At 38.4% G+C, this 19,178-nt stretch overlaps 2 protein-coding genes across 3 annotated transcripts in view; one reads left to right on the top strand and one right to left on the bottom strand.

Moving 5' to 3' along the window:
• The window catches only part of Mcoln3 (mucolipin TRP cation channel 3), a 61,376-nt gene that overhangs the window by 36,068 nt on the left and 6,130 nt on the right, over positions 1-19,178 (bottom strand). The gene's annotated exons all lie outside the window — the stretch shown is intronic.
• Positions 1,683-19,178, top strand: part of Dnai3 (dynein axonemal intermediate chain 3) — a 50,069-nt gene continuing 32,573 nt past the window's right edge. For both annotated transcript variants that reach the window (XM_023561289.2, XM_003478799.4), the window contains exons 1-7: positions 1,683-1,818; positions 9,654-9,743; positions 10,106-10,144; positions 13,818-13,999; positions 14,531-14,635; positions 16,238-16,387; positions 17,448-17,647. In XM_023561289.2, the coding sequence (XP_023417057.1) occupies positions 9,668-9,743; positions 10,106-10,144; positions 13,818-13,999; positions 14,531-14,635; positions 16,238-16,387; positions 17,448-17,647 (752 nt within the window). In that variant the 5' untranslated portion in view covers positions 1,683-1,818; positions 9,654-9,667. The remainder of the gene's footprint in view (positions 1,819-9,653; positions 9,744-10,105; positions 10,145-13,817; positions 14,000-14,530; positions 14,636-16,237; positions 16,388-17,447; positions 17,648-19,178) is intronic.

Below are 19,178 nucleotides of genomic sequence, written 5' to 3'. Positions count from 1 at the left end.
TTAATAAACATTGGACCTAACATGATGACCCTAAGAAGAGACCGAAAATGAAGTCATAAAAGTAACTCATTATCTTCTAGCTGTCTTTCAAGTACTGTTCATGACTGTTCATGACAGGGTTTCATATGCCAGATTGAGGATGTTTAAACAGGGTGATGACAGGGTTGAATCCCTGATTTAGAATATTCCATGGCAACTTAGCAAATAAATTAAAGGAGAGAAAAATAGAACATGGTGCTGTTGCTACCATCTAGGTGAGAAATAAAACATATATGAAGGAGAGATAGACAGGGGTGTATTAGTAGATACTTAGCAAAGATGAATGATAAGATTTAGCAATATGTTGACTTAACAGTAAAAGAAGAGTCAGGAATGGCTCAAATTTCTAGTTTTGCTAACTGATAGAAAATAAGATAGGAAAAAAAAGAGAAAAATATTTCTGAAAGATAACTGAAAAATATCTGAAACATGATGATTTGACTTTGATCCTGCTAGCCTGTGATTCCTGTAGGACAGTAATTCCTCCATTCTCTAATTCATTCAATTTGTTTTATTAGTATTAGTTTTATTAGTATTTAGCACCAAGATCTAAATAGGACAGATAGTGAGAAAGATCCAAAGGCTTGTGGAAATTCAGGTCTGCAACTTAAGAGATGCATTAGGCTGAGACACAAAAGTCACTGATGTCTTTAGAGGTGATGCGTGAAGCTAAAGTATAGATATGGTGCCACTAACAGAGCACAAAGAATAAAATGACTAAGGGGCCAAGATTAGGAGACAAATCAATCTCTCAGTACCACAGAGTAAATGGAGAGCACAGGAAAAGATTGTCGTAACCTTTATGCAAGACTTCTACCTAGGACATTTTTTTCTTTTTTATGATTTCTACAGTAAAATATATTTTGCTTTTACAAACTCTTCAGAAATTTGAGAAAAGTCAATATAATTACATAAAATTGTAATTTCATTTAGGATTAAGTCATGTGTTATAAATCTATGTCTTTTTCAATTAAATATTTTATTAAAATTGATCTAAAGAATTAATTTAGACCAATTATGGCACTGCTTTATTAAACTCTCCCACGTTATAAACCAGGCAGTGATAATTACGTTTAAAAAAAAAAAAAAGAAAACTGTTGAGAGAGGAGTTTCTCGCTGTGAGTCCCCTAGAACCCACAATCATAAAATGATCCTCAGAGTTACCCAGGGATTCAGACTTTTCCCTCTGAGATGCATACTTCCAGCTTGAGTCAAGCGCCCTACACAAGTTACTTTGACAATCGGAAAATTAAGACAGTTCTAGGACGTCCACCATGCCCCGGGACTCAATTTCCTCTGCACACCCGAATTTCAGGGCGGGTTCCTAGAACGGTTCCAACTCGCTGCTGCGGGTTGGAGGGCAGCTACCCTTAGGGCTTTATGGACCAAAACTGTCACTGGGTCACTACCTTTATATAACTAACTTGTTAAAACTCTTTCCTTGCCAAAAAAAAACAAAAACGATTCCCTTGCCTACAACGCAGCCTTCGCCAGGTTTGTTTCGTGACGTCACATCATAGTAACCAATCACAGCCTGTTCTAAAAGAGACTATTAGGCAATGGACACTGTATTGGTGGGAATGATTTGTCAATCTCAGCAAAGGACCTGCCTCTTTTCTCTTAGCAACCAATGCGTCCTAGCAACGCCCAGGAGACGCGTTTGTGCTGTTGGGAGTTTGTTTTTCTGAGACTCAAACTCCCATCTCTAGCTCTCAAAGGAACGTTTCTCCAGAGTACTGCCGAGGCTCCTTTCTCTTCACATTCGTAATACTATATGAGGTAAGGTCAGCTCTGAAAGTGAAAGAAGGAGTAGAAAAAAGTGTTTTATTCCCTCTTTCGAGGGCGTTTGGAAACTTTATGGGATGTGCTAGTTGCTAACAAGACTACAAAAATATGTAATACTTCTACTGCTTTCAAAGCGCTTCTAGTCTAGCTAAGGAGACAAGAATAGCAATGAGAAAGCAGTTAACGACAGTCTAAGAATGTGGAAAGTAGTATTGCCTTGTTTACAGGTTGTACAGCTTCAGGGATTTTCACATTACCTGGCACACAGTGGGAGCTCACTAAATCATGAATGAATGAATGAATGAATGAATGAATATGAAAATAATGTGATCCTGGTTATTCATCAGTGTGGAGGGAATCAAGAAAGATTAATGTGGGATGAAGCAGAGAGACAATTTCAGGACTTTTGAGAAAGGGCTGGAAGATAGAAAGAGGAATGGGGAACATGAACACTTTGAAAGTAAGTCTCTTATCTAATTCTTCTAATGATTAGTTTACCTTGAACCTAATTGCCAATCAGTCCATCCTATCTGTTTCTTCATGTATGCTGAATGCTAAATAAATTCATAGCAATCTCCCAGGCAGTTCTGCATTTGAGGCACTCTGTCTTGAGGAAAGTCTGACATAATTAACCACACATAGTGTGGTTAGAATAAGTTGGGGAGAGTAACATTGTTTCAGCTTGAAACAGACAGGGAGGCTACTAAGAGGTCATATTTGAATTAAGCCTTGAACTGTGAGTAAAATTTAAGCAGATAAATACATGCAAGATATGAAAGGAGAAGCAAAATATGCTAGAGGGAATGTTATTCTCCAAAGGAAGGTGGCAAAGTACTGGAAGCATTTGAGCGTGAATGGTAACCCAGTAAGAATGAACTAGAATGGGAAAGATAGGTGGGATGAGGCTGGCTGTGACTCTACCCTCTTCTACAAAGTCTTGTACAGAACACTAGTGCAGGAGTGCCTCGTAATGCTAATAAAAATGCAGGGTCTCAAGCTCAGGTAAAGCTGAAAAATAGAAGGAGACTCAAGATATTTACATTTTAAATAAGCTCTAATTTTATAATATTGGAAGAGCATACTGCTATGGACAATATGGACTCACAATAGTCATTACACAGACCCAGGCTTGGTGGCACACACTTGTAATCCCAGCACTCTAGGAGGCTGATACAGGAAAATTCAAGTTTGAGCATTTTAGGCAACTTAGTGATACATCAAGACTTTGCTAAAATAAAAATATATAAAGGGCTGGCAGTGTAGCTCAGTATGAAGGCCCTGAGTTTAATTCCTAGCATTACCACCCAAAAAAGGTGTTACACAGGGAAGTAGCTTAGTAAGATTTGCATTTTCAGGCAGACTGTGTGATTGTTTCAATGAGCACACAGGCAAAGAGGCCAGTTAAGTGCCATGATTTAGGTCAGAATGTAGAAGAGTGGAATATGCAGATTTAAAATATATATGTACATTTTTATTTTCAATAACTGCTGAATTAAATGTATGCTTTGGATAACAAACTACAGAAACATTAGCTGGAGCTATGATGTACTTACCAAGAGAAATTATAGCTCTTTTTATTAAGTTACAAATATTGCAGACATATCATTTACGCACATTGATACTTCAAGAGTAGGGTAGTTATTAGAACTACTGCTAGATCTTATGATTCAATGTGTTGATAAGAAAGCACGTAAATTAATACATGATAGATTCAAAATATTTTAATAACTGTTTCAATATACTCTGATATAATCTTTCATTTTTATTTAATGTGTGGGCTTTACCAGGCTATCACAGTGATTTATGCCACCAAATGGATTAGGAGCTCTGGTCTGGAAGGACGTGATAGAGGCCTGAACTAGAGGAAGCTATGGGATTAAAAGGCTGAAAGAGACATTTCAAAGGGAAGAGTGATGGGACAGTATCTGTGTAAATGAGTAACTATCCAGCTTTGGAAGTAGAATAGTGGGGTAGATACAGAATGGGGGGAGCAAGAGTGGTAGACTTGTAGGAAAGTTTAGGAATGGTTATCTCTGAGGGGTGGATGTTTTGTGCTTCTCAGAAGACAGCTGGAGGGCCCAAGAGAACCCTGAAAGCTAATCAGGGTCTTAGTAAAGATTTACCAAGAAGAAGACATTCTTGAAGACGTGTTTATCAGATGCCCGGGATGTTAGCCTTGTCTTTTTTTCTAAATATCTGTTTTCTTTAAAAAAAAAAAAAAAAAGGAGGCAACTATAGTGAGTTTATAAGTACTTTAGAATGAGAAAAGAATGATAACCACTTTGACAAAGTCAAATAATTGAGAAAGAAATAAATGATTTTCTAAGGAAGATCCTCAGTGAAGAAAAGATGCCAATTGCTACAGATCTTTTTAGAATCAAGATCTCGTGACTGGCCAAGGATTTAGCTCAGTGGCACAAGCACTTGCCTGGCAAGTGCGAGGTCATGAGTTTGACCCTCGGTACCAAAAAAAAAAAAAAAAGATCTCGTGACTGGAGCAAGCCACACATACACTTTACCGCAAATGGGAGCATGCCAAAGGCTGAGTGCATCACACTAACAAGGAGGAAAGAGGAAATTAATAACTGTTTAGACACTGTGGATGCTGGGTACAATTTGTATCACTTGTTCCTTCAGCTACACTAGCTGAAGCTAAGCAGCTATTAGCAGCATCATAAGAAAGTCACGGACAGGTCTGGAGAGTTAACCTGAAACCAGGTTGTGAATAGCTTGGAACACAGTGCTCGGCAGAGCCAATAGAGGACTTCACAGATTTTGAAGTTCTATAGGGATGACTAAACAGTAGCCCAAATTGTCAGCCTCTAAAATATGATGGTTGCTTGATTGTGTCTACTTGAGTAGGAGAAGCTCAACTAAACTGACTCAGCAATTCCACACCCTACAGTGTGGATAGTCCACCCTAGGGTGGCTCATTGCTTGTATGGTATAAAGCGGAAATGAGGAAGGATGGATCTGCTCTTGTTTGTCCAGAGGAGCTCCAGTCTTAACCTTCAACTTGGACTTCATCTCCTGGCTTCCAGTATAGACTCCAGGCTTCCATCACGGACTCATTGGTTTCCTGATACAGACTCACAGGGACTTTGGGCTGAATGCTCACACATTTCTAAGGATTGCCTTCAACAATTGGTTTTGAAAACTGATCAGCTCTATTGCTTTAAAAATAATCATAACACAAAGTCACTGAACATAACTGTTTAAGAATAGATAAAATATCTGTTGTTACTCGTACTAAGTACAAAATGATTTTAGTTGGGAACAGGAAAAATGTGAGCATTTCAGGGTAATGTTAACAAAGTAATTTCTAGTATTGAAAACTTTTCATAATTAATTAAATTGGAAAATATATCATGTTTTCTGTAAAAAATGCAATTAATGTTCTGAAAAAAACTTTCAATAAGCCCTAATGCAATTTGAAAACATTTTTTATTTAATATTTGCATTTAAAAATAAAAATCTGAATAAAAATAAGCCTTGAAAAAATGTACTTATTGAAATTATACAGACTATATTATTCATTTGATTTGATATCTCTAATTAAAAATGATTCACTTTCTAGACATAAGAGTGACAGAATTTTTATGTGCATTTACTAGAAAAAAACTTTGAAAATTTTCATAACACACAAATGCAATCAAAGTAACTATTTTCAAAATAATTATTTTCTTTTCAGTTGAGATGGTTGTCACTGGTCTATCCCCAGCAATGAAACTTCTGTTTACAATGCCTAGCAACGAAGAAACCATGCAGTTTAATTAAGAAGGCTTAGACCCTCTGAAAGCCTGCAGCACAACCTACTGCTTCTTTGCTCTTGATTATGAGTCAATAATTTAGATGAAAAAGTTAATTCGTATTTATGAAAATTATTAACTGTTCCCATAATACGGCATGCATTTATAATGCTGGCTTCAATTTTGTAGCCTGATTTACTGCTAGAAATTTTACTTTGTATCTCCCTCAAAATAGGAAGCTCAATCAAATTACCCACAGATCATTTACTAGCTGCATTTGAAAAGAAATGCAGATATGTTGACCTAGAGTGTTGCAGGGAATGACTGTGTTAAACTGATACCTACACTCCAGTTTAATCCTGAAGTAGCACCTCTTGATCACTGAAACCTGTGAATCTGTTGCTGTACATAGCTAAAAGGATTAGGATTGCAGATGGAATTAAAGTTGCTAATCAGCTGATGACAAAATAAGATTTTACTGGATTTTCTAGGTGAATCCAATGTAATCACAGGTGCCTTTATAACTGGAAGAGGGCGAAAGAAAGGGAGGTTAGCATATAGTACCCAAGAAGAGCCCAATTCTACTCATACAGACTTTGAAAATAATTCCATGGACCATTAGACAAAAAGCTTTTTGTTTAGATTGGAAGTTCACAACAAATGGCAGAAGGCAATAGAAAACTAGATAGTCATTTGTTCAACTTTAGAAAAACAAGTTTTTAGCGTGTCCACTGTGCCATTTATAGGAAAGTTATGTCAATGGAAGTGAAAACACAATTGCCATCTTCATAGATCACAGAATCCCTTTCAAATACCATTTTCCCATAGGACCACAGAGCAATTAATATCTACTGCATGCTTTCCATTCCTTAGGCAAAATTTACTGAAGTCATCCTTGAGTTCTTTAAGTCAACAGCAACAGCAAAGCTCTGTATCTTGAATCCATCATATTTTAAAGAGACAGTGTCTCACTGTCCAGACCGTATCTAAACTCCTAATTTCAAGCAGTCCTCCTGTCTCAGCCTGTGAATAGCTGGGGCTATGGACATGCACCACCATGCCCAGCTCCACTTTTTCCGCCCACTGGCACTTCCTGATCTCATTTGCCATCATCTCTCCTACAGGTTATTGAATGGCTCTTCATTGAATCCTTGCTTCAGCCCTCTTCTTCCTTTCTTCCTTCCTCCCTTCCTTCCTTCCTCCCTTCCTCCCTTCCTTTCTCCCATTCTTTCTTTCTGGGACTGGGGATCAAACTCATGACCTCACACTTGCAGGCAGGCGCTTCCTCCACTGAGCTAGATCCCCGGCCCCTTCAACCCTTATTTTTCTGCAGTCTTGTCTCAACCTAGTGCACCTACCAATCATTAAAACGTGTGTCAGGTCAGGTGTGGTGGCACATGCCTGTAATCTCAGCTACACAGGAGGCTAAAGCAGGAGCATTGCAAGTTTGAGGCCAGCCTATACAACTTAAGAGATCTCGTCTGAAAATAAAAAATAAAAGGATGGGAATGTAGCTCAGTGTAAGTCACAGGTTCAACCCCCAGTAACTCATAAACACATGTACACATATATACACTGAGTCAGGTTTTGTAAATCAGCTCCTCAGCTCAAAACTATTCCCCAGCTCCCCACCTCATTCAGAGTAAAAGCCAAAGTCCTTATATATGACCTGCTGATATATTGTATAATTGTTCCCAACTATGTTACTCTCAATTATTACTCCTTCCCTGTAAGAAAGTCATACATTCCCAGCCCTTGCTAAGAAGACAGAGTATTCTTCCTCCATCTCAGGATTACCTGGTATGTGCTTGAACCAATGGAATGTGAATTGAAGGAACAGCGAATGGATGCCAAGGAGAAAACTTAGCAAGCATCATGCGGTTCCTTTTGTCCCTTGATTTTTCCTCTGCATGAAAGTGGTGTATGTCAAGTCAAGGCCACTGCTTTGGCCTGGGCTCTGGAATAAAAGCACTTGCAGCAGCTCTTCCACAGCTGTAAAACAATGCTTGAGAAGAAACCAATGTACGAGACTGAGATTTCAGGGCCATTTGTTACTGCAACAAAGCTGACTAATATATCCTGATCACCTCTCAGACCACCTTCATTTCTAGTCTTCACGTTGTTTGTCCGCTCTCGCCATCATGACCTTCCCAGCACGCGTCTAGCCCTGACACTTTATACTTACACTTCCCTCTATCTAGAAACTCTGCTTTCCCCAGATGTCTGCATTTCTGACTTCTCCATCCTCTAAGGTCTTTGTCCTAACGTCATTTACAGTACTTCTATCATTCAGTATAAAATCGCAGCCTTCATTTCCTCTCCTCTGCCTACTTTATTCTTTCTTAGCATCTAAATATCTAACTACTAATTGTTACTCCTTTTTCTGTTTATTGCCTGCCCCCCCACATCAGCTTTATAAGGATAATCACTATTTTTGTCTATTTTGTTCATTGTTGTTGCCCTAACACTAGGATAGTCTCTGGTGCATCCTAGTCAATAAAAATATGTGGAATGAGGAGGATATGGTAGTGCTCTGTGTGTTTGTGTGCACGGGTGGGTATAGTGAGGCTAGGTGGTATTTACAGTGATGTTCTATTTTTAAGCCAAATGTAGCTGAACTAGAAAGTGGAGAGGGGTATGTTGATAAGGAATTGTCCAAGGAGAGGATTAGGGCTAATATTTTGAAATTATGCTGAGAATTGAAAGTGGGATAGAAGACACTTAGTCTGAAAAACAGCCACTCATTGCAGAATATTTTGAAAGCAGAAATGTCTAAATGGTCAGAGCCATGCAATGTTGATTCAGTCATAAATTATGCCTGTCTAGACAATCACCACAATTTTAAGTAGTTTTGATTATAATAAAATACAGCAGGATTCCCTGAATTTGAAGAACAGGCAGGGGCAGAGGTTAAAGTGTGGCCCAAAGTCTCTCTGTGTCCCCTCAGCAAAGCCACCTGACCTCTCAGGGCCTCTGTTTTCTCATTATAAGATGGCGTAATGATAATAGTGAACAAAACTGCAGTTAAGATGAAGCTATAAACACATGCAAAGTGCCATTAGAGCTGTAGCTGGCTCATGGGACGCTCTCTGCAACTCTGAGTCGTGACTGTCACCTTTTACAGACACATGTGGGAAAAATCCTGAAGAGAAAAATATTTCCAGGCAAGCACCCAGACATTCATGCTTTGGTCAAACTTTCACAACCTAGAGACTAGGTAGAAATTTAAACTTCTGATATTTCAAAATATCTCTCAAGAGACCAGGACAGAACAAGGAATCTGTGTGATTTATTGAAATGAAGCAAGCCAGTCTAAAGTGACTTAGTTTTGTGAATTTTTTATTAATCCTATTAGGTTTTCACAATCATCTTGTGAAGGCAGATTTTATTATTATCCCCACTAAACAGATGAATAAACTGAGGCTGAGGAGATAATAATTGGTCCAGTATCACCTAGCAAGCAAAAGGCAGGGCCTGTTTTTAAATCCTTGCTGGTGAAACTCCTGAAATCACCCTCCTATCCATAAAGAGTATGGGGCAGAGGTGGGCATCCTGGGGAACAGGAGGACTTGCTGCCATGGTGACAGCCTTGGCTAGTGTTCTATCCTGTTGAAAATGACAATTCCATAGGATACTTTCAGAGGCTTCCTGTGACAGCACAAGCAAAGCACAAGTATATAGTGTTTACATGCACATGTGAGAAGACAAAAGTCTGGTTTAAACTGTGTTAATTTAGAAACTGTGTACGGGAAAGTACTTTGTGGGCCTGCCTCTCCTGGAAGACTTTAAACTTCTCTTCATGGCTAGGGCACTTTGGGAGCCCAGCACAAGGCAGCACAAAGCGCCCAACTGAGATGGAAACTAGAGTGAGAGGTGGGAACCCAGAGCCCTTTCTTGTGCTCCCAAGGCTGTACTCAAGCTGTGGCCAGTGGCCATCTTTTCCTTTGGTTGAATGGTTCTCTGGAACCTGCTCTTATCTGAAACTTTGGTCACAGAATACCTGTTATGTTCACCACAGATAATGTTTAATAGCTGAAACGGTGAACCAGAATTTGCTGATGATGTTATCTGTTTCTATAGATTAAGCCAGAGCCATGGCTCCAAAATCCCCACAGAGCAGACGGAAGAAGCCAACACCTGGCAAAAAGAAACGAAAACCAGTATTGCCTGGTAGGATTATATTTCATTATACCCACAGTGAAAATGATTATTGTTTTTATATCAAATAAAATATAATATGTTTGCTGTCATAAAGCCAGGCATATGCAGGATTAAGTACTGGAGGATTTATTTTTTACTTCTGATTTATTTCATTACAATATCAGTTAATGCCATATAACAAATGTCATTGCAAATATCTCACTGATGACTCTCTGGGAAGACAGTTATTTGCATATAATCCTAAACTAGTTTAAGTCTTCACTGTATATTTGTACTTGTGTTTTATATTTTGAGGTCTAATAAAAATTGTAATAGGCTGAGATATATTTGATTTATAAATGGAAATTTGATATAATTTTATTTTATTTTAGCTAATGAAGAAGAGGAACCAGTAAATATGGAAAGCATGGGTAAGTGCAAATATAATTTAGAATGTGTCCTCAGTTTTATAACGTGCTAAAGTGTAATAAGCAGGCAAAAATACTATAAACCAAAGTGATCAAAATGTAGAAAAGACAAAATTCTACCATGAGATTTAAATAAAAATGAAAGATTTTAATAAAGGATTAAAAGATAATTTCTAGATTTAGACCAAGCAGTACCTTTAAAATCCATTATGTGATTATTCCAAGATTGTAACTATAAAGTTGGAAATTTGTAATTTATTACTTTTACCAGCATTTTCCAAACTCTGGTTCATTGGCAATGTTTATCTGTACTTTATGGTCATATTCTACTATCTCAAGGAAATGGGCTGAGTTTTCAAGCAAATAAACTACAATGTAAACAACCAAGGTAATGTTTTTTTCTTTTAATAGCTAAATAATTTTCCAGCAGAAGTAGAGGAGTGAGTGGGGAAAATTTTTCTCAGAGTTGGTTGCAGTGAAGATTTTGGTTGTAGTCACATAGGATGGGTAAATATCTCTCAGATTTTTATGCAAGTATCTCTTTGTAATTGAGATTTGGACTCCATCTCCCCCTGAGGAGGCTTTTCTTTTCCTAGCACTTATAATTCTGAAGTTAAAGCTGTATGTTAGCTTTCTGCCACTGTAACAAATACCTGTGGTAATTAACTTATAAAGATAAAGGTTCGTTTGGGCTCATAGTTTTGGAGGTTTCAGTCCATGATGAGATGGATGTGTTTTGGCACTGTGGCAGCACATCGTGGCAGGAATATGTGGCAGAGCAAAACTGCTCACCCCATGGCCAAGATGCGGAAGAGAGAAAGAGGAAGTAACCCAAATCCTCAGTGCCCTTCAAGGGTACACCCATGGCAGCCTAAGATCCCACCCCTAGCTCCACCTCTTAGAGTTGCCACCACCTCCCAAAAGTGCTGAGCCAGGAACCAAGTGCTTAACACACAGGGCTTGGAGACCCCAGATCCAAAATATAACGGTCGATTCTTATCATTTGTGGAAGTTTTATCAAGTTGCTTCAACTACCAAATTAGTCAATATCAAACTATTATTCATGGGGCTGGGGATTTAGCTCAGTGGCATAAGCGCCTGCCTTGCAAGTAGGCAGTCGTGAGTTCGGTCCCTGGTACCCATAAAAATGAAACACACACACACACACACACACACACACACACACACACACACAAAACCAACTATTATTCATAGGGGAAATGAGGGGTTAGATTTCTTCAAGCCTCTGTTCTCAAATTATCAACTAGAAACATATAATCTCTAAAGAGATATTGAGTGTAGGTTTTTGATTCACTTAGTGTATGCTTGGTGTATGTTATTGATGGTATTTAGCATATGTTACTGATTCATTAACATGAGTCTTATGATTGTGACACATGACTGAATGAAGCTAACCTAGGGCTCCAGTTTTCTCCATAGGTCACATCACAGACCTTGCACTTAGGAACACTAGAAATCACTTCAGCACTGTGCTCTGAGACCATTTTAAACAGAAAACTCATCAATAAAAAGCACAAAATGTGACCCCACCTAGACTCCTGAAAAGGACACAGACACCCTTGCGGGGATGTTATTCTGTTTTCCAGAAGTAGTTGATCACACAGCCTGTGGAATTAGCCTTGACTCAAATCACCATTCCCCACTGAGGACTATGTAGCCCCAGACAACTTCACCTCACTGAACCTTTGCTCCCTCATCTGAAAAATGATGTTTGTAGACTATAGATAGTACATCCACATTTCCTCACGTGAGGATGTCACAGACTATGGTCACGTTAATTTGATTACTATAAATAATATTGTAGTAATAGACAAATAGACCAATGAACAAAAATAGACTCCAAAAATAAAGCTCACTTATATATGGCCAATTGATTTTAAACAAAGTGTAAAAATGCCCAGATGAAATGTGTCAAAAGTATAGGCATTATTTAAATTAACTCTTTCAGTCTGAGGACCCATGGTGTAGTTTATGGTTAGAACTCACAGCCCTCTGCCTTGGAAACAGTGAATTTGAGGCATGAATCGAGCAGCAGGAGTAAGTTTGAGCCATGACTCGTGCTTTAGTCTGTCTTGGGCTCCTGCTCCAGCAGGCTGCTAGGAGACCCACAGCCCTCCACTGTGTCCCCTTCTGGCTCTGCCATGTCCATTCACTAGACGGAAAGGAAAGCATCCAAGCTAGACTCCAGAGACCCTGGTTTGGATCCCAGCTACTTCCCTTTCAAGTCCTAGTGACTGATTTCGGAATTGTTACTTGGCTTTTATGAGCTTGGGTTTCCTTGGCTACAAGGTGGAGGAGACCGTTATCCTAACCAGGTGAGAACGTTGCTGTGAAGATCAAATGAGTTAATGCTGTAAAGTGTTTAGAAGCTCACCAGCACCACAGCCACTGCGCAGGAGGTACTGTCAGTAACACGATGCTTGACTCTGTTGGGCAGGAGGCTGGTGTTAGCCTGGACACTTTCTCAGCCGATATTGTCGTTGTCACAGGCACTTTGACCCGGGTCACCTTCAAAAAGCCCCCTTGTCATTTGCTGTCACATGCTCCTTAATGTCTTTGGAGCAACCAGCCTCCCACTCTGCTCTAGGCTGTATGAAACTCATCTCACTGTCGATCACCATGGAAGTGTTACTGCAGCCTGCGAGCAAAGCCCAGATGACAGTGTTACTGATTACTGACCCCAGCTAAAGACAGCCCTTGAAGTTTGCTAACTTCTAGATAAACGAATGTTAGAACCTATGTTAAAGTTGCATTGAACTGGTCCTATTGGTGCCAAAGGATAATTTTTGTAAGAAGCAGCTATTACAATTTGAAGCATGTATTTAAGGGGGAGTCTGTTACCAGAAAACAGTCTCTCTTTTTTTGGTCATTGTTTTCTCAGTGTTTTTGGACAGTACACAGTTTTCCCGGTTTCCTACATACCTGCAGTTTATTTAGTGTGGCCTCCATTTTAACCCTGATAGAGCGGGAGTCTCATTGCTCCACCTAGTGGTTTTCTAAGGCAAAACTACAGAACTTTTTTTCTTTTTAATACATGCAACAGTATATAAACACTGTAAATATAAACAGCAGAAGGATAGAGACAGACAGAAAGAAAAACATACAGAGAGAAATAGGACAGAAGGGATACTGGGGTGTTTTAGGAAAGCAACAGAGGCTTTGGACCAATAATTTCATTTTTAATGTCGATCCCAAGAAAATAATTTTAAATATGATAAAAAATTTAAACTATGCTGTAATTAGAAAAAAAATAAAATTCTTACCAATATAAGAATGATTTTAACTATGCAACAGAATTTTTAATTTAAAATGCTTTAAAAAGACTATTTAATGTCATAATAAAATATTTGTGATGTAATAGCACTAAAAGCAGCATTTAGAATTTCACATAAGGTATACATCAAGTAAGTAAAATAAAATAAAGTAAAATATTAACAGAAGTTCTCTCTTGATGTGTATTATGGGCCATTGTTATTTTGTTCCTTTTAAGTTTTGTTCAATATCTTTTATGGTGGTTTTATTTACTTTAAACAGAAAAACAATAATTTTAAAGTCTAAAAATGTTTAATTAGGAGAATTGCTAAAAGCATGTTTCCTGTTGCTGATATTTTCAGTGGTTACATTTAATGTCCAAATTTCACTTTGTGTTTCCTAGGTCATCCAGAAATCTATCCTTTAGTACTGACTACCAAGACTCAGGAAATATTCAACTGCCGAATAGATGAGGATTTCACAGATGAAATGCCATATAAGATCATCAAAAAGGAAGACATTTTTGAGGACTTGCGCAACAGAGCTGCAGTCTCCGATTTCCATCCAGTCAAAAAAGTTATTCAGGTAAGTACAGTGTACCCGCTTTGTTTTCAGTGGTACCTTGGTCATAATAACACAAGTCCAAGTTGTTGTTGAGTTCAAATTTGACATCCCACTTACCTTGAGTTAGCCTGTCTACGCCTCCCCTTTGGATAATCCTCGGTGAAAAAGCAAAGACCCAGTGGTAACCAGTTGTCTTATTCTTGTGCTCAGAAGGTTTGCCCAGTTTTAACTATAATAGAAATATTTTCTTTTACCTCTCTGTTTTGTTTGGAATTTTGGCCTCGTGTGTCTCCAACCATGCTAGAAAGCGTACCACCAATGTTTTTCATTTCCTGCTAGAAATCAAACTTCATATAAATTTCCATGGATCCATTGTATTTTTAAGAGCTTTTTAATCTGATCATTTTGCAAGTTAGGGTTATCAGTTATATTATAGCACTATGATTATCTTTTATGATTGGTTGACTCGAGAAATATCAATTTTGTGTCAGCATCTAAATAAACCAAATGGCTGCTGAACGTGCACTTTCTCTTTTCATTGAATCCCCACAGGAGTATCCTGGAAATGAGCTTCTACTTGTTTATGACAAAGACTTCAAATATGGGCTGAACTTTTATATTATTGGAACAGAAGAGGGCAAGGAAAATTATTTAAATGTAAGCAAATACCAAGCCTGACATTTATTGATTGTTGGAACGAAGCTGTGAGCTCTGAGGAATCTATATATGGTATCATTATTCCTGTGCGGCTGTTTCCCAGGGACTAGAGCGGACTAGGACACCTAAGAATAGGTAACCAGTAAATGGGAGGTGAAGGAATCGAACATCTCAGGGTACAAACGCTCCCCTTGCTCACCCTTCATTGCCCAGTGAGTCTGGAGCACCCTACCCTCCTGAGGGCAAAACCCCTGGCCCATGGTCCTTTTTCAGGTCATTCCTGTCTCTGTCTGTGGCTAATTTACTGAGGCGCTTCTTGTTAAAATGGCAGCACTGATAGTACTAATCTCCAGGACAACTGTGAGAATTAAAGGGTTAAGGCAAATAAAGTCCTCCTTTCAGGGTGGGCAAGAAAGGTAACAAATTTATGAAGCTCATCTGACAGTCCTGCAGTGTCATTTGGTCAAAGTGAGAACGATCTGGAAGGTTTGGTCGTTTAGTTTGAGGAAATCAGAAAAAGGAAAGGAAAGCCATTGAGTTTTAAAATATTGAATAATTTCCAGTTAAAAACGTTCTTTCATTTTGCCTTAATATTTTTGTTTTTGTCATTGCTTTTCTCTGTTTTTAGTGTTTTATTATTGTGAAATATTTTAAAGGTGTCAAAGAAGTACAGGGAGTAGTACAAATTACTATTATCACTCAAAGTGAGTATTTACTTCAAAACTTTTTTAAAAAGAAAACATTTTTAACTTATTCTAAAGTTGTTATATTAGCTTCTTGTCCATGATTTTATGCTTTTATCATTTATATGTACTTGCTTTTATTAATTTAAAATTTACATATAAATTATATCATTTTACATAAATTATCCTACAACTTTAAAAACTTTTATTATATGTTAGTGATATGTAATACATTTATCTTGTGATAACATACATGTCACATCTTGATCTCTTTTAAGAACTTTTGTTTTTCACTGAATTATACAACTCTAGGATTTAAACATATTAATACACTTAGATGTTATATGTATGTACATTGACTTTATTCATTATAATTGCTTTGTGGGATTTTATTTTATGATTATAGCACACTGTCAGTCATTCATTTCTCTAGTATTATTCATTTGGTGGTCCATTTTTTTCACTATTATAAATAAAGCAAAAGTGAATATCTTAGTTTTAAGATTCACTCCTAGCATTTATGGGATATCAACTTTTTTCATGCCTATATTTGTGTTTTTCACAAATAGCAAAGAACCTTTCATTAAATCAGAGAAATTTGGTTTTCTATTTTATCATCACATTAAACTTTTGTGCTCATAGGCATGTGTAGTAAATGCTTTTTTCTTATGATGTTTTATTTCCTTATTTCCTCTCCCATCTTTTTCTCCTTTCTATATATTTGATCATCAAGGATATTCCTTTTTCAGTTTTGCATAGTTTAGTTTTCACAGTTCAAAGGTAGTCACTGATAAAGCAGACAAATAGGAAGTGCTTATAAACTTCGATAAAAGTGAAGTTTGTACATACAAAATATATGCATGTGCCTATAAACTTAAACTTGGTCATGTGTTTTAGAATGCTGTTTATTTAATTTTAGGCCTCAGAAGTACAAGAAGACCAAGAAGAATATAAAGAATTTATCCCTGAAGAAATATACACTTACATACCACCTGTCTCTAAACCTTGGGTTTCTTTGGGCAGTGAAAAAGAAATTGAAGAAGAATCAGTTAAGAAATCTACAAAGCAGGTCAGAAGCTTAAATATAATCACCAGTCATTACCTCCTTGTATCTGTACAACATTTATTATCAAGGGGTTGATATAATTTGCTATCTGTACTGTTTTTGTTTTCTTTTGTTTTTGTTTTCATAGAATAATTCTTAAGCAGGTGTTGTGACTTGAATTTGCCTGCCAAAAGAGATATGTCAAAGCCCTAATCCCACACTTCAGAATGTGACCCTACTTGGAAATAAGCTTTGCAGGTATAGTTAGTTAAGATGAAGTTACCTTTAAGCAGGGTAGGCTCCTAACCCAAGTTGATCAGTATGCACATAAGAACGTCATGAGGGACATAGAGCAACAAGAGAAATAGCAGGTGATGAAGGAAGCAGAGACAGGAGGGACAGATCTACAGTTCCAGGAACACTATGGATCGCTGCCCAGCACCAGAAGCTGGGGGAAAGTGAGAACAGGTGTTTTTCCCTTCAACCTGCTGAAAAAACAAATCCTCCAACACCTTAACTTCAGCCTATCAACCTCCACAGCTATAAGAGATAAATCTATGTGTTTTAAGCCACCTCCGTTTGTGGTACTTGGATATGGCAGCCTTGAGATGTGAACACAATGGCCTTTCCTCCCAGAGCAACTCCTGAGTGGGGATTTGTTTGGGAATGACTTATTATGATAGGGTCCCATCAGATAACATGACAAGGAGTTGGGCAGGAACATGGAAGCAATCGCAGGCAAAAGCCTTACAGGCTGTGGCCTGGACATTAGAGGAACTCTGGAGTGTAAGTAGACTTTAAAGTTAGCCCCCCAAAGCAGCCAAGAAGATAAGCTTCTATACGGCTCCTACGGCCCACCACTGCTGCTATGTAAACTTCAGTTGCTTCTTGTTTTTTGCACCTGCAGGCAAAGTGGGCTTACTAGAGCAGCCCATGGGGATGCAAAGCACAGAGCTGAAGGAGATCACAAAGCGTACAGCAGGATCTGAGAGGATCTGGGCAGAGTACCAAGGCTGTGCACCACATGTCTGTTTTTCTCCAGAGACTTCATTGTGTTACCTTTGCTGTTGACATGTTTTTGCAGGTTACATACATGATTTCTCGAAAACGAAGTGAGTTTGGTGCACCAATTACATTCAGGGACCAAAATGCTTCCAGTGTAAAAGATGCCTACATTGAATGTACAGCCTACCCAGATAAAAATTTTACTCTGAAACAACTTGAGAAGAATGTTGGCATGCAAGCAGTCCCTCAAGTCCAGGATACAAGTACTCAGACAAAATGGTGGGTAGAGAGTGGGTGTACATATCTATGATACCTTCAAACATCTTAAGAAAATTAAATACGATTATATGGAGACTTTACGAAGTAGAAAAAATGAGTGATGGTAATAATTACATTGCTAGTCATCTCACATCTGGAATATTTCTATCCCTCCTATCCATTCTATACTAACACCTATGTAATGATTTTTACAATACAAATTAGATAGTCTTCACTGGCTGGATTCCTTACTTGACTCATCATTACTACACAAATACAGCCATCCCGAGCCCTTGGGGTGGTATCGAAGACGACCTCCTTCCTCCATAATGAGGTAGACAGAGAGGTGCAGCACACACAAAACACTATGCATCCCATCATTAAGACATCAGCACGGCTCTCCCACCTGTCCCTGACCTCTCTGCTTTTCTTTGCCACATATCACTGCGTGGCAGCTGGGCACACTCGGGTCCACTTCCTCTTCCACCCTTCTGTCTCAAGCGCAATCTGAGCAGTCTTAACAGGGTCTCTGGCTGCCCTATCCAATGACTCATATTCAAGCCTTCTCTTCCTTCTCTCCTTGGCAGTGTTGAACACAATTGACAATTTTCCTTTTCATTTGACTTAGAGACAACTCTGATTATTCCACTCCTAACTCACTGGCAGCTCCTTCTTAATCTCACCTTTTTCTTCCAGATTTCTAACTATTGAAGGATCCCCATGGGTATCTCCTTCTGATCTTTTCTGTAACCAGACTTAATTTGGGGATAACTTTCTCCAGTCCTGTGGTGTTTGCTATCATTTGTTTGCTGGTGACTCTCAGATCTATACTTAACCTCCACTTCTCCCATAGACTATTTGTTTATGCATTTATTTGAATGTTGACAAGTGTCTCAAATTTCAATGCCCAACAACAAATTTGATTTTCTGCCTGCAAACTGGGACCTTCCTGAATCTCTCCAATCTTGGTAAATAATAATAATACTTCCCTAATTACTAAGAACAAAGACCTTGGGTTTCACTGGGTATAGTCTTCAAAATACTTCCACTGCTATCACCCTGGACCAATGAATCACTGTCTCTCGTTTTAGTTATTATAGTTCTGCTTCACTGTCTCCTGCTATCCATCCATGCCCTCCCACATTCTGTTCTCTGTAAGGCAGTCGCAGCAATCCTGTTGAAATGTAAGTCAGGTCATACCCTCATCAAAGTTCTCCAGCGCTTTCCCAACCTGAAGGAACCTACAAGGCTTCATTCATATGATCTGGATCCTCTTTTCCCCTCATTTCTCACATCTCCTCTTATTCATCCAACTCAGCCACAATGGCTTCCTTGTTCCTTGAATTCTTCAAGCATGTTCATGCCTCGTATGTTTTTATTTACGTTTCCTTTACACAGCATGCTATTTTCCCAGATACCTTTATGGCTCTTACCCTCCTTCATTCAGATCTCTGCTCCAATGAGGCATCATGGACATGCCTAGAGAAAAGCAACAACTCCTGTACCTCCCCTTGGACTATTTTTCATCCTGGTTGTATCATTGCTTAATGTT

Source organism: Cavia porcellus, unplaced genomic scaffold, assembly GCF_034190915.1.
Source record: "Cavia porcellus strain 051 isolate PalLab524CR breed Dunkin Hartley unplaced genomic scaffold, mCavPor4.1 scaffold_1, whole genome shotgun sequence".
In the NCBI taxonomy this organism is placed as follows: domain Eukaryota; kingdom Metazoa; phylum Chordata; class Mammalia; order Rodentia; family Caviidae; genus Cavia; species Cavia porcellus.
The sequence above is the reverse complement of the archived record's forward strand: the minus strand, read 5'-3'. Positions and strand labels throughout refer to the sequence as shown.